Raw genomic sequence first — 12432 nt, 5'->3', positions numbered from 1 at the left:
ATTCCATCCCAAAACAATAGAATACACTTTCTTCTCAAGTGCTCATGGAACATTGACCAGGATAGATCATACCTTGGGTCACAAGTCAAGCCTTGGTAAATTTAAGAAAATTGAAATCATATCAAGTATCTTTTTTGACCACAATTCTATGAGACTAGATATCAGTTACAGGAAAAATTCTGTAAAAAATACAAACACATGAAGGCTAAACAGTACACTACTAAATAACCAAGGGATCAGTGAAGAAATGAAAGAGGAAATCAAAAAATACCCAGAAACAAATGACAATGAAAACACGGCAACCGAAAACCTACGGGACGCAGCAAAAGCAGTTCTAAGAGGGAAGTACAGCAATACAAGCCTACCCAAGAAACAAGAAACATATCAAATAAACAACCTAACCTTACACCTAAAAAAATTAGAGAAAGAAGGACAAAAAACCCCCAAACTTAGCAGAAGGAAAAAAATCATAAAGATCAGATCAGAAATAACTGAAAAAGAAATGAAGGAAACAATAGCAAAGATTAATAAAACTAAAAGGTGGTTCTTTGAGAAGATAAACAAAATTGATAAACCATTAGCCAGACTGATCAAAAAAAAAAGGGAGAAGACTCAAACCAATAGAATTAGAAATAACAAAGGAGAAGTAACAACTGACACTGCAGAAATACAAAGGGGCATGAGAGATTACTATAAGCAACTATATGCCAATAAAATGGACAATTTGGAAGAAATGGAAAAATTCTTAGAAAAGCACAACCTTCCGGGACTGAACCAGGAAGAAAGAGAAAATATAAACAGACCAATCACAAGCACTGAAATTGAAACTGTGATTAAAAATCTTCCAACAAACAAAAGCCCAGGACCAAATGACTTCACAGGCGAATTCTATCAAACATTTAGAGAAGAGCTAACACCTATCCTTCTCAAATTCTTCCAAAATATAGCAGAGGGAGGAATTCTCCCAAGCATTCTAGGAGGCCACCATCACCCTGATACCAAAACCAGACCAAGATGCCACAAAAAAAGAAAACTACAGGCCGATATCACTGATGAACATAGACGCAAAAATCCTCAACAAAATACTGGCAAACAGAATCCAACAGCACATTAAAAGGATCATACACCATGATCAAGTGGGATTTATCTCAGGAATGAAAGAATTCTTCAATATATGCAAATCAATCAATGTGATACACCATATTAACAAACTGAAGGTGAAAAAACATATGATCATCTCAATAGATGCAGAAAAAGCTTTTGACAAAATTCAACACCCATTTATGATAAAAAACTCCCCAAAAAGCAGGCATAGAGGGAAGCTACCTCAACATAATAAAGGCCATATATGACAAACCCACAGCCAACATCGTTCTCAATGGTGGAAACTGAAACCAATTCCTCTAAGATCAGGAACAAGAAAAGGTTGCCCACTCTCACCACTCTTATTCAACATAGTTTTGGAAGTTTTAGCCACAGCAATCAGAGAAGAAAAAGAAACAAAAGGAATCCAAATCTGAAAAGAAGAAGTAAAGCTGTCACTGTTTGCAGATGACATGATATTATACATAGAGAATCCTAAAGATGCCACCAGAAAACTACTAGAGCTAATCAATGAATCTGGTAAAATAGCAGGATACAAAATTAATGCACAGAAATCTCTTGCATTCCTATACACTAATGATGAACAATCTGAAAGAGAAATTAAGGAAACACTCCCATTTACCACTGCAACCAAAAGAATAAAATACCTAGGAATAAACCTACCTAAGGACACAAAAGACCTGTATGGAGAAAACTATAAGACACTGATGAAAGAAAATAAAGATGATACAAACAGATGGAGAGATATACCATGTTCTTGGATTGAAAGAATCAATATTGTGAAAATGACTATACTACCCCGAGCAACCTACAGATTCAATGCAATCCCTATCAAAGTACCAATGGCATTTTCCACAGAACTAAAACAAAAAATTTCAGAAGTTGTATGGAAACATAAAAGACCCCGAATAGAAAAAGCAATCTTGAGAAAGAAAAACGGAGCTGGAGGAATCAGGTTCCCAGACTTCAGACTATTATACAGAGCTAAAGTAATCAAGACAGCATGGTACGGGCACAAAAACAGAAATATAGATCAATGGAACAGGATAAAAGCACAGAGATAAACCCATGCACATATGGTCACCTTATCTTTGATAAAGGAGGCAAGGATATACAATGGAGAAAGACAGCCTCTTCAATAAGTTGTGCTGGGAAAACTGGACAGCTACATGTAAAAGAATGAAGTTAGAACGCTCCCTAACATCATATAGAAAAAAACTCAAAATGGATTAAAGATCTAAATGTAAGGCCAGACACTATCAGACTCTTAGAGGATAACATAGGCAGAACACTCTATGACATAAATCACAGCAAGATCCTTTCTGACCCACCTCCTAGAGAAATGGAAATAAAAACAAAAATAAACAAATGGGACCTAATGAAACTTAAAAGCTTTTGCAAAGAAAAACATAAACAAGGTGAAAAGACAACCCTCAGAATGGGAGAAAACATTTGCAAAGGAAGCAACTGACAAAGGACTAATCTCCAAAATTTACAAGCAGCTCATGCAGCTCAATATCAGAAAAACAAAAATCCCAAACCCAAAATGGGCAGAAGACCTAAATAGACATTTCTCCAAAGAAGATATACAGATTGACAACAAACACATGAAAGGATGCTCAACATCACTAATCTTTAGAGAAATGCAAATCAAAACTACAATGAGGTGTCACCTCACACCAGACAGAATGGCCATCATCAAAAAGTCTACAAACAATAAATGCTGGAGAGGGTGTGGAGAAAAGGGAACCCTCTTGCACTGTTGGTGGGAATGTAAATTGATACAGCCACTATGGAGAACATTATGGAGGTTCCTCAAAAAACTAAAAATAGAACTACCGTATGACCTAGCAATACCACTACTGGGCATATACCCTGAGAAAATCATAATTCAAAAAGAGTCATGCACCACAATGTTCATTGCAGCTCTACTTACAATAGCCAGACATGGAAGCAACCTAAGTGTCCATCAACAGATGAATGGATAAAGAAGATGAGGCACAGATATACAATGGAATATTACTCAGCCATAAAAAGAAACGAAATTAAGTTATTTGTAGTGAGGTGGATGGACCTAGAGTCTGTCATACAGAGTGAAGTAAGTCAGAAAGAGAAAAACAAATACCGTATGCTAACACATATATATGGAATCTAAGAAAAAAAAAAAAAGGTCATGAAGAACCTTGGGGTAAGATGGGAATAAAGACACAGAGCTACTAGAGAATGGACTTGAGGATATGGGGAGGGGGAAGAGTAAGCTGGGACAAAGTGAGAGAGTGGCATGGACATATATACACTACCAAACGTAAAATAGATAGCTAGTGGGAAGCAGCCGCATAGCACAGGGAGATCAGCTTGGTGCTTTGTGACCACCCAGAGGGGTGGGTTAGGGAGGGTTAGAGGGAGACGCAAGAGGGAAGAGATGTGGCGATATATGTATATGTATAACTGATTCTCTTTGTTATAAAGCAGAAATGAATACACCATTGTAAAACAATTATACTCCAATATAGATGTTAAAAAAATACATTAAAATTTGGGGGGCACACATGAAAAAACATAAAAAGTAGCTAACTTCCCGAAATGTAGTAAGGGAAAATGGAATAAAAGCAAACAACAACGTAATATTTTTTTAATAAAAAAGCAAGAAAGGAAAAAAAGGACAAGTGATAGACACAAAGTAAGACAGCAGAATCCAATCCACTTCTATATCTCAGTAATTATAACAAAAATGTACAGACTAAGCATGCCAGTTCCAGTTAGAGAGTGACGGATTTAAGAAAACAAAATAAAATCCAGGTATAACTGTTTTCAAGAGACACAGCTACAAAATGAGGACATGGAAAAGTTGAAAGTAAAATCATGGGAAAAAAGTGTAACAGGCAAATATTTTAAAAAGAAAACTGGAAAAGCTATATTAATATCAGATAAAATATACCTAATTTTTTTATTTTATTGAAGTATAGTTGATTTACAATGTTGTATTAGTTTCTAAGTGAAGTGAGTCCTATAAAATATGCTCTTAAACAACACCATTTTGTAGAGATCAGCACATGATGATAAGTGTTTATTTAATTCATGAAGAAGATACAACAATTCTAAATTTATAAGAGGGTCATAAAATAATTTTGAAATATACAATGTGGAAATTGAAAAGGGAGAAATTGGCATTAAAATATCATCAGAGGGCTTCCCTGGTGGCGCAGTGGTTGAGAGTCCGCCTGCCGATGTGGGGGACACAGGTTCATGCCCCGGTCTGGGAAGATCCCCTATGCCGCGGAGCGGCTGGGCCCGTGAGCCACGGCCGCTGAGCCTGCGCATCCGGACCCTGTGCTCCACAACGGGAGAGGCCACAACAGTGAGAGGCCCGCGTACTGCCAAAAAAAAAAAAAAAAAATCATCAGAGTTGGAGATTTCGCTACATCAGTTTGAATACTGTTAGGTCAAGCAGACAAAAATTAAAGATATAAAGATTTAATCATAAGTAACAAGCTTGATTTAATAGACTCGTATAGAATCCTGCACAGAAGAATGAGACATTCTTCTGAACACACGGAACATTAACAACTGTTGCATCAGCGTGGAGGGTGTACAGGGGTTCACTGTGCAGTTTTTAGCTTATAAATCAAGTGTCAACAAATTTCTAAGAACTGGCCCCATACAGTCCAATTGATCACAGTGCAATTAAGTTAGAAATTAATACAAACAATATTTTTTAAGCCCATATGTTTTTTAATCAAAATCACATTTCTAAATAACTAATGAGACAAAAATCATAGTGAAAACTTAAAAATACTTAGAACTGTATAATAATCAAAATATTACATGCCAAAACTTGTGGGATGCTTCAGAATTCATAGTTTAGGAAAGTTTATAGTTTTATTTCTTATGTTAGGGAAATTTTTTTAATTGGCATACAATGTTATATTAGTTTCAAGTGTACAACATAGTGAGTCAACATTTATATACATTACTAGATGATCACCATAAGTCTAGTTACCATCTGTCCCCATTTAAAATTGTTACACTGTTACTGACTATATTGCTTATTCTATATATTTCATCCCCGTGACTTATTTATTTTATAACTGGAAGTGTGCGCCTCTTAATCCCCTTCACCTGTTTCGCCCATCCTCCCTTCCCTTCCTCTCTAGCAACCACCAGTTTGTTCTCTGTATCAAGGAATCTGTTTCTGCAGGTTTTGTTTGTTATTTTAGATTCCACATATAAGTGAAATCATATGGTGTTTGTCTGACATATTTCACTTAGCATAATACCCTCTAGGTCCATCCATATTATAAATAGCATTATTTCATTCTTTTTTGTGGCTGAGTAGTATTCCAAGATTCCACCACATCTTCTTTATCCATTCATCTGTCGATGGATACATAGTTTGCTTCTATATCTTGGTTATTGTGAATTTTGCTGCAGTGAACATAGGGGTGCATATATCTTTTCAAATTAGTGTTTTCATTTTCTTCAGGCAAATACCCAGAAGTGGAATTGCTGGATCATATAGCAGTTCTATTTTTAATTTTTTGAGGAACCTCCATAGTGTTTTCCATAGTACGTTAGGGAAATTTTTTAAACTCTAAAAGCTAATGAGCTAAACATTGCTCTTAAGGTGTAATAGAAAAAAAATATATACTAAAATTTTTTAAATACTTCAATAAAAAAATACAATTAAAAAAACAGAAATTAACACAATATTGTAAGTTAACTATACTTCAATTTTATTTAAAGATGTAAAAACTGCTTTTTAATTTAAAAAAATAAATATTTTAAAGCAATGTTATAGAAAAAAATAGAATATACCCAAAGAATGGAATAAGAGTAGAATTTACTTTTTAAAATATCTTAATTAAAAAAAATTTATCAGCAACAAAGGCAGAAGTTATTTTAAAATAATAATATACATATATATCATAGCCTTTGCATGTATGAATATTACTTATTTTTTAATTAAAAATAATTGAAATCAGTTAGGAGAGTGGGTTTTTTTTGGTGGTTGTTTGTTTCAGCGTAAATCATGCTAACACGTGCATACGTGCCCCACATCTGACTGAAATCAGAGTGCCCCAGCCCCTGAGAATCACACTTAGACAGATGCTTCTGACAGTGTGGCTCCTCCTACTGTGCAGTGTGTGCATTCCTGTGTGGTGATGGGGCCCAAGGCCCTCCCCCCGGCCCGGAAGCCCCAGCTTCAGAAGCTCCGAGAAGCCTCTCACCTTGCTGGGAAGCAGGGGAACTGTCCAGCAGCAAATGCTTCTGAAGTCAGGCCTAAACCGGCCTGTGCGGTCAGTCCAGGAGGAGCAGGGCTCCCCCTGCTGCAGGTGTCTGGTAGCGTGGAAAGAGGCTTCGAATTTGCACGTGGATCAGGCTCCACATATTATAGATAATTGCAAGGGCAGGTGCGGGAGCCAGCCTATAGAAATTAAAGACTTTTTTGGAAACCATTCCCGCCCTGTGTTTCTTCCCGCTTCTGCACATTGCCCTAAGATACACTGGAGGCTCAGATTCTCCCACATACCTGGAATGGTGAAATGTCAGGAAATGCTGGGGCATAAGGAATTGAGTCATGAAATCCACACTGCCATCAGTGACTCCCTGACCATGTGTTAGGCTGGGACTCCCCAGGCCTTCTCTAAGTAACCAAAGACTATAATAAAAGGTAACAAGCACACAGCTTCTTCTGAAACTGCCTGCCTGAGCTCTTCAACAGAAGGGATGCAGAGGCAAGAGGCCTGGACATAGGATGACTTGCCACGTGAGAATTAGATCATTCCGCTGTCAGATTCTGAGATATACAGGTAAAAGCTTGTTCTTCTCTGGTAAAAGACACTGAACCAAACCACAAGCAAGAGACATGCCCACGAAGGAGAGACTGCAGGGCAGCCTCTATGTAAGCACTTAGATCCACTCAGAGACAGTGAAAGACTGAAAGCCACCTGCCTATTCATCCAGGCAGATAAGCACTCGTGCCAGACTTGAAAGCGATGACAGGCCAGAACCGGAACAATTGAATTGTAAAAATGGACACAGTCGCCAGTGCCATATGAATATACATCTGTTGTAATTCTGCTTTCCAAAGTGTGTTTTCTAGACACACAAAAATGTATATTAAGATAAAAAGAATTCTCGAAATAAAAGTACTCTTGTCTGCATTTTCCACTCCAGTGCATCCAGTCAACTAATAAATGCAGCTGGGCTGACTCCTGGTTGTCTGCATGGTTGAAGGAATCTGTGATCACAGAGGATTGAAATCTACAATTAGTTCCACCCACCACATTTTACCGAGTTGACACATCTTTCTTTCTAGAAACTTTACTGGTGCTGGGCACACGTTGCAAAATGAATGGACGGTATTTCACTCCTGTTTCTTTATCTTGATTACATATTGTCGAAGTTACCCATCAGCAAAGAAGTATCTGAACAATATAGAATGAGAGAAAGAAAAGCAGAAAGTCTGTATGATTCCCAGAGTAATCAAATGATTCTTATCAAATGCTTCTCCAATACCAACTCCACGTATGACACAGTGGAAAAGGTGAAAATTCAGAGATGTGGTGTTTATCATCTTCAACCCTTTTAAGAATAAAAATATTTGAGGGGAAAAAATAGCAACACAATGCTATAGAAGCAATTACCAATTTAACAACTTCTTCTTAACAAAGAGGGAGGAAGACAACAAAGTTAACTAAATTTAATATAAAAAGGAGCCAATGCAAAGGGAAAGAGAATGAGGGTGGAGGAGAGAGACCAGTATAGACAAGATAAACTCAAGCCATGGAAACAGTATGTTCCAGACCTGAAAGAATGTCCCCTCACGATCTGTGGGGCCGTAGCTTGTGCATACAGTTACAACTCTGGAGGATTTGAGTTCGTAATATTTAGTCTGGAAATTAACAAGAAAATATAGAGAAGAGCAAAATGGGGAAGGTGTAAGGAAATTGTATTTGCACTGGAATTTAGCCGTGGCCGCTGTTCTTGGTGATTGGGAGGAGTTTGTTGATCAATGTAGTGCATCTCTGGTAGCACTGACAGAAGCCCAGACATACAGTACATAAGGTGTGGAGGCCTCAGGGTCTGTGTGACGTGAATGCTAGGCTTCTCGGTTGGTTTGATGTCTCCCTTACCCTCAGCTCTCATTATACACGAAAGAAGAATATGCAGTGAGTGTTTGTGAGACAGAGACAAAGACAGAGAGAGAAAGGGGAAAGCAGAGTAACTTTAAATTCTTTTTACATCCTCTACTTACTCATTTTCTAAATAGTGATGTTTTTGTGAGACAGATCAGATTTATAGCTGGATAAAGCAGAAAAATCCAAATGCAAAGGAATGGATCATGGTGAATATGGTGAATGTTGCCACTGTCCTCCTGGTCTCAACATTTTGGAGTTCTCATGACTCTTCCCGTGACCACAATTCAGTTAGTTTCTCTTATGCCACCAGGCTCTCACTTATTCTAAAAATTTTATGAAGAGCTTATGTGCCAGGCTCCACATAGCTTCTTAACCTCTGCCCCAGGCCGCCTGCCCTCCTGTGGTTCTGCACCCATATCCAGGTGCTTCTGACAGCATGACATTTATCATTTCACTTTCTTATTCCAAATATCTTGATAGGTCTCTATAGTGTCCTGGATAAAAACCTAGTTGAGTGGAAGTCACACGGGACTCTCAGAAGAGTTGATTGTAGCCTCAGCTCTGCCTCTCCTGCAGCCTCACACTCAGTTTCCTCATCTGTAACCAGCAGACACCATGGGACTTCGATTGTCGCTCACAGCAACATTGGTGGTTGTCATCCTCATTTTACACCTGAAGAAACAAGGTTCCCTCTAGTTAAGTGATCCGCTCAGAGCTGCTCAGCTAGTAATAGAGGACCTAGAATGTAAGAATGTTCCAGGACCCAAGGCTCTTTCCACTGCCTCCCTGTGAGATGAGGTCTGAAATGGCTCCCTTTCCGTGCTGTCCACTACAGTAGCCACTAGCTTTCAGCTAAATGAAACTAAAAATTCAGCTTCTTGGTCACACTAGCCACGTTTCAAGTGCTCGGCAGCCGCATGTGACCAGTGGCTGCCATACTGGCCAGTGCAGATCATAGGACATTTCCATCAATACAGAAAGTTTGATTGAACAGGCTAGGACTTCTGGTCAGCACTTGGCTTCTGATTCCCTGCCATCAGTCTGGCATTCAAGGCCTCCCAGAGTCTGACCCCAGCTTCCCTTTATTGTTGGGTTACTCTCGACTCCCAACCAAACGCCTTGTGTGCCTGCCAAACTGGGCGCTATTTCTGCGTCCCCCACTGTACCTAACACAGTGCCTTCCATAAAGCATGAACATTTGGATGGACGGATGGATGGATGGGAGGAAGGGAGGGAAGAAGGGGCATTCATTGATGCTTTCACTAAACAAATACTTGTATCTACCATGTGCTAAGCACTCCTCTAGGTTCCTGGGGTTACTATGGTGACAAGACATGGTCTCATGACACTTTCTGTCTGGGATGGTGGAAGAGGGGGAACAAATCACAAAGTTTACAAGTAAATAAAAATCAGATAGTGATAAGTGTTAGGAAAAATATAAGAGCATGTTGTGCTGCGTGACTGGGACTGGGAAAACTATACATCTGGTGGTCTCTAAGGAGGTACCATCTGATCCAACATCTGAATAAACAGGAGCCAACCATATGAAGTTCTGAGTGAAATATACTCCATGAAGAAGAAACTTCCCTATTAAAATTATACTTTTGCATATTTTGACAAGGTATCTTATTCATCAGCTTCTAATATACCTGTTCAGTGTAAATCCCCAATTGAATCATCTCAATAAACTTACCCTGAAGGAAGGATGCAACAAGGTATGGGTGCACAATTATTTAGGAAGATGGGTTAACATAGAATCTGTTACAGTTGAAATGGTATTTATCTTCTATGGGGTTTCTTTTCTTTCATTGTATAGCTTCCTTCCTGGACCACAGAAAGCTACCCTCAAAGAAGATGTATTACAGAAGGCAAAATTCTTTCAACATAAAAAATATCTGTCAAGAATAGCAAGAGGCAGCAGAGATGATACTGTTCAAAATTTTACGAGAAACACATCCCATACCTTTAAAAGTGGGAAAGGAGTGATAAAAACGGCTCCCAAACGACATGATAAAGGTGCTCGAAGAGTTTAGCCTCAGGAAGCATGGTAAGACTCTGGGCTTAAATGACTAAATTCATGAACACAACGTTGGACGACTTTTACTTGGATTTCTGTCTGTCTGCATCCGAGGTCCGCTTTGGAGGACCTTGTGGCCACAAGTGGTGGGTCATCAGAGAACTTGACCCCTTGCACTCTCTGGTATTAAGATATATCTTGTCCATTTATTTGACCATTCCTGATAATTCCGAGACTGGTATGTTCAAGAACTGTTATCATTAAAAGATGGAAGAATAAAAGGAGTCTTTTCAAAAGTCTAATGGCGATGTAATTTGAAGCTAAATGTTATAACGTGTATATGTGTATATACATGGGCCAACACTCTTGAGTTTTAAATTGTAGGTCTCCATCCAATCCACTTTCTATAAACCAAGCCTTCTTTCTCAGCTTAGGACTGATTAATGCTCATCTATTTAACCAAAGGTTAATGTTTTGGGAGATCCTAACATTAACCCTAGAAATTGATGCCGTTTGTATGTCGTAACTTTGAAAATTTGACCTTCCTCGACGACTCCATTTCAACACACCCCGGTCTCTGTCTGGACTGACTGGACCGCCAATGGGCTTGTGCAGGAAGCTTTCCTCCACCTTGTGCAGTTGTTTGCTTGCTTGGACAGGTGAGAAACACAGGGTAATTTTTCCCAGCTCCAAATCCTCCTTAACTCACTGAGAAACTCATATTTCCCCAGAACATAAATTATGTAGAGCCTCCTGCCTGGCCATTTTGATAGACTTTTATTCTTTCTTTCCCATTATTATTATTATTATTATTACTTTTACTAATCCATGTATTCTTTAGACAAGAATAGTAAAGACACAACATGTCATGGGTGAAGCTCTGAGTTACCCATCAGGTAGCTCTTTAGTAAATAGTGAGCAGCAGCAAAGAGGACGGGCAGAGCTCTAAAAAGAGCTTAAATGCACAGCGAGTTTGGAAAAGATAAAGGTGTCCATGTCTTAATCTACAAATCCTTATTGGTGGGGGGGCGGGGGCGCCAGAGATGCGAAAAGAGATCAGAGTGAAACCAGGAAAGGTCTTCAAAGTGCATCTCTGGTAGCTCTTTCTCCTCACTCCCACCCAGATCACGTAACTGATTTTTAATCTTATGATAGGGCTAATGTTTTCAACAACTAGACACCAAAGAAGCAATACTTAATTTAGACATAATGGCAAATTTTAAGAGCTGGCTCCACAGTTGGTGGTAGTGGCCTGGCTGCACAGATGGCCATACTCTCCAGAAAAGGAGGGAGGCCCTGCGCGGATGCATGGGGCACAGGGTTATGGACACCAAATACCAGCAGGTATCATCTGACTTTCTTTTCTACACCTTTCTTCATAAAACCTGGGAAGGAAGAGCCATCTGCAGTGTTTTTACAAATCACTTCTGCCATCCTTACCCAGGCAACTCCATAGAAATAGCTCCCAATGTCTCCAAAGAGCAAGGAGTTAAAAGGTTGTATCCATACTCAGGTAACACAGAAGAATAAAGCACATCAGCTTTCTTCATGTATCCTAAATGGTGCTTAGGAGTTCAGGAAAAATTTGTTTCAAGTACAGGAAATTGATGAGCAATATTTAAGAGGTATTTTAATAAAAGGGATTTTTCTGGTTAACTCTGGATTAAGCAAAAATTCCTTTCTTCTGTTTATTGTTGGAAATACTTTTAAAATGTTATTTGTCTATCTTTTCAGCATTGCTAAGTAAAGTACACCAAACAAATATTTCCTTGGTGATTGAGATTATTTTAGCATTTTGGGTCATCGTTTTAGTCATTAGTAGGTGAGGGGTCTGAAGCATAGTGTAAATAGTAAGTTCCTTTTAAAAATATTAATCGCTAATATTAGCATTTTCCATGATTTACCTCTTCCTCTTAAAGGGGAAAGTACCATAAATTGAGTGTAAATTAAACAAAACCCTGTTTAAACCAAGAATCACACAAATAAGCAGTGATGTTCTTGATATAGAATTATAAATTAATTGACTATAAAGGACAATTTATTCTATTATCTCTGCACTGAACTATGAATCAAACGTGTTAAAGAAAACCCCTAGAATTCAAAAAGAAATGCAAACTCAATGTGGCGTCAGATTGTAATACTCAGTAACAATTCAACCAAATGACCTTC

At 38.5% G+C, this 12432-nt stretch overlaps 1 protein-coding gene across 2 annotated transcripts in view; it reads left to right on the top strand.

Moving 5' to 3' along the window:
- The window catches only part of COL6A6 (collagen type VI alpha 6 chain), a 163848-nt gene extending 153289 nt beyond the window's left edge, over window positions 1–10559 (top strand). For both annotated transcript variants that reach the window (XM_029214231.1, XM_029214230.1), the window contains one exon: window positions 10063–10559. In XM_029214231.1, the coding sequence (XP_029070064.1) occupies window positions 10063–10279 (217 nt within the window). In that variant the 3' untranslated portion in view covers window positions 10280–10559. The remainder of the gene's footprint in view (window positions 1–10062) is intronic.
- Window positions 10560–12432: the final 1873 nt, after the last annotated feature.

Source organism: Monodon monoceros, unplaced genomic scaffold (assembly GCF_005190385.1).
Source record: "Monodon monoceros isolate NGI ecotype Baffin Bay Population unplaced genomic scaffold, NGI_Narwhal_1 Super_Scaffold_11, whole genome shotgun sequence".
Lineage (NCBI taxonomy): Eukaryota > Metazoa > Chordata > Mammalia > Artiodactyla > Monodontidae > Monodon > Monodon monoceros.
The sequence above is the reverse complement of the archived record's forward strand: the minus strand, read 5'-3'. Positions and strand labels throughout refer to the sequence as shown.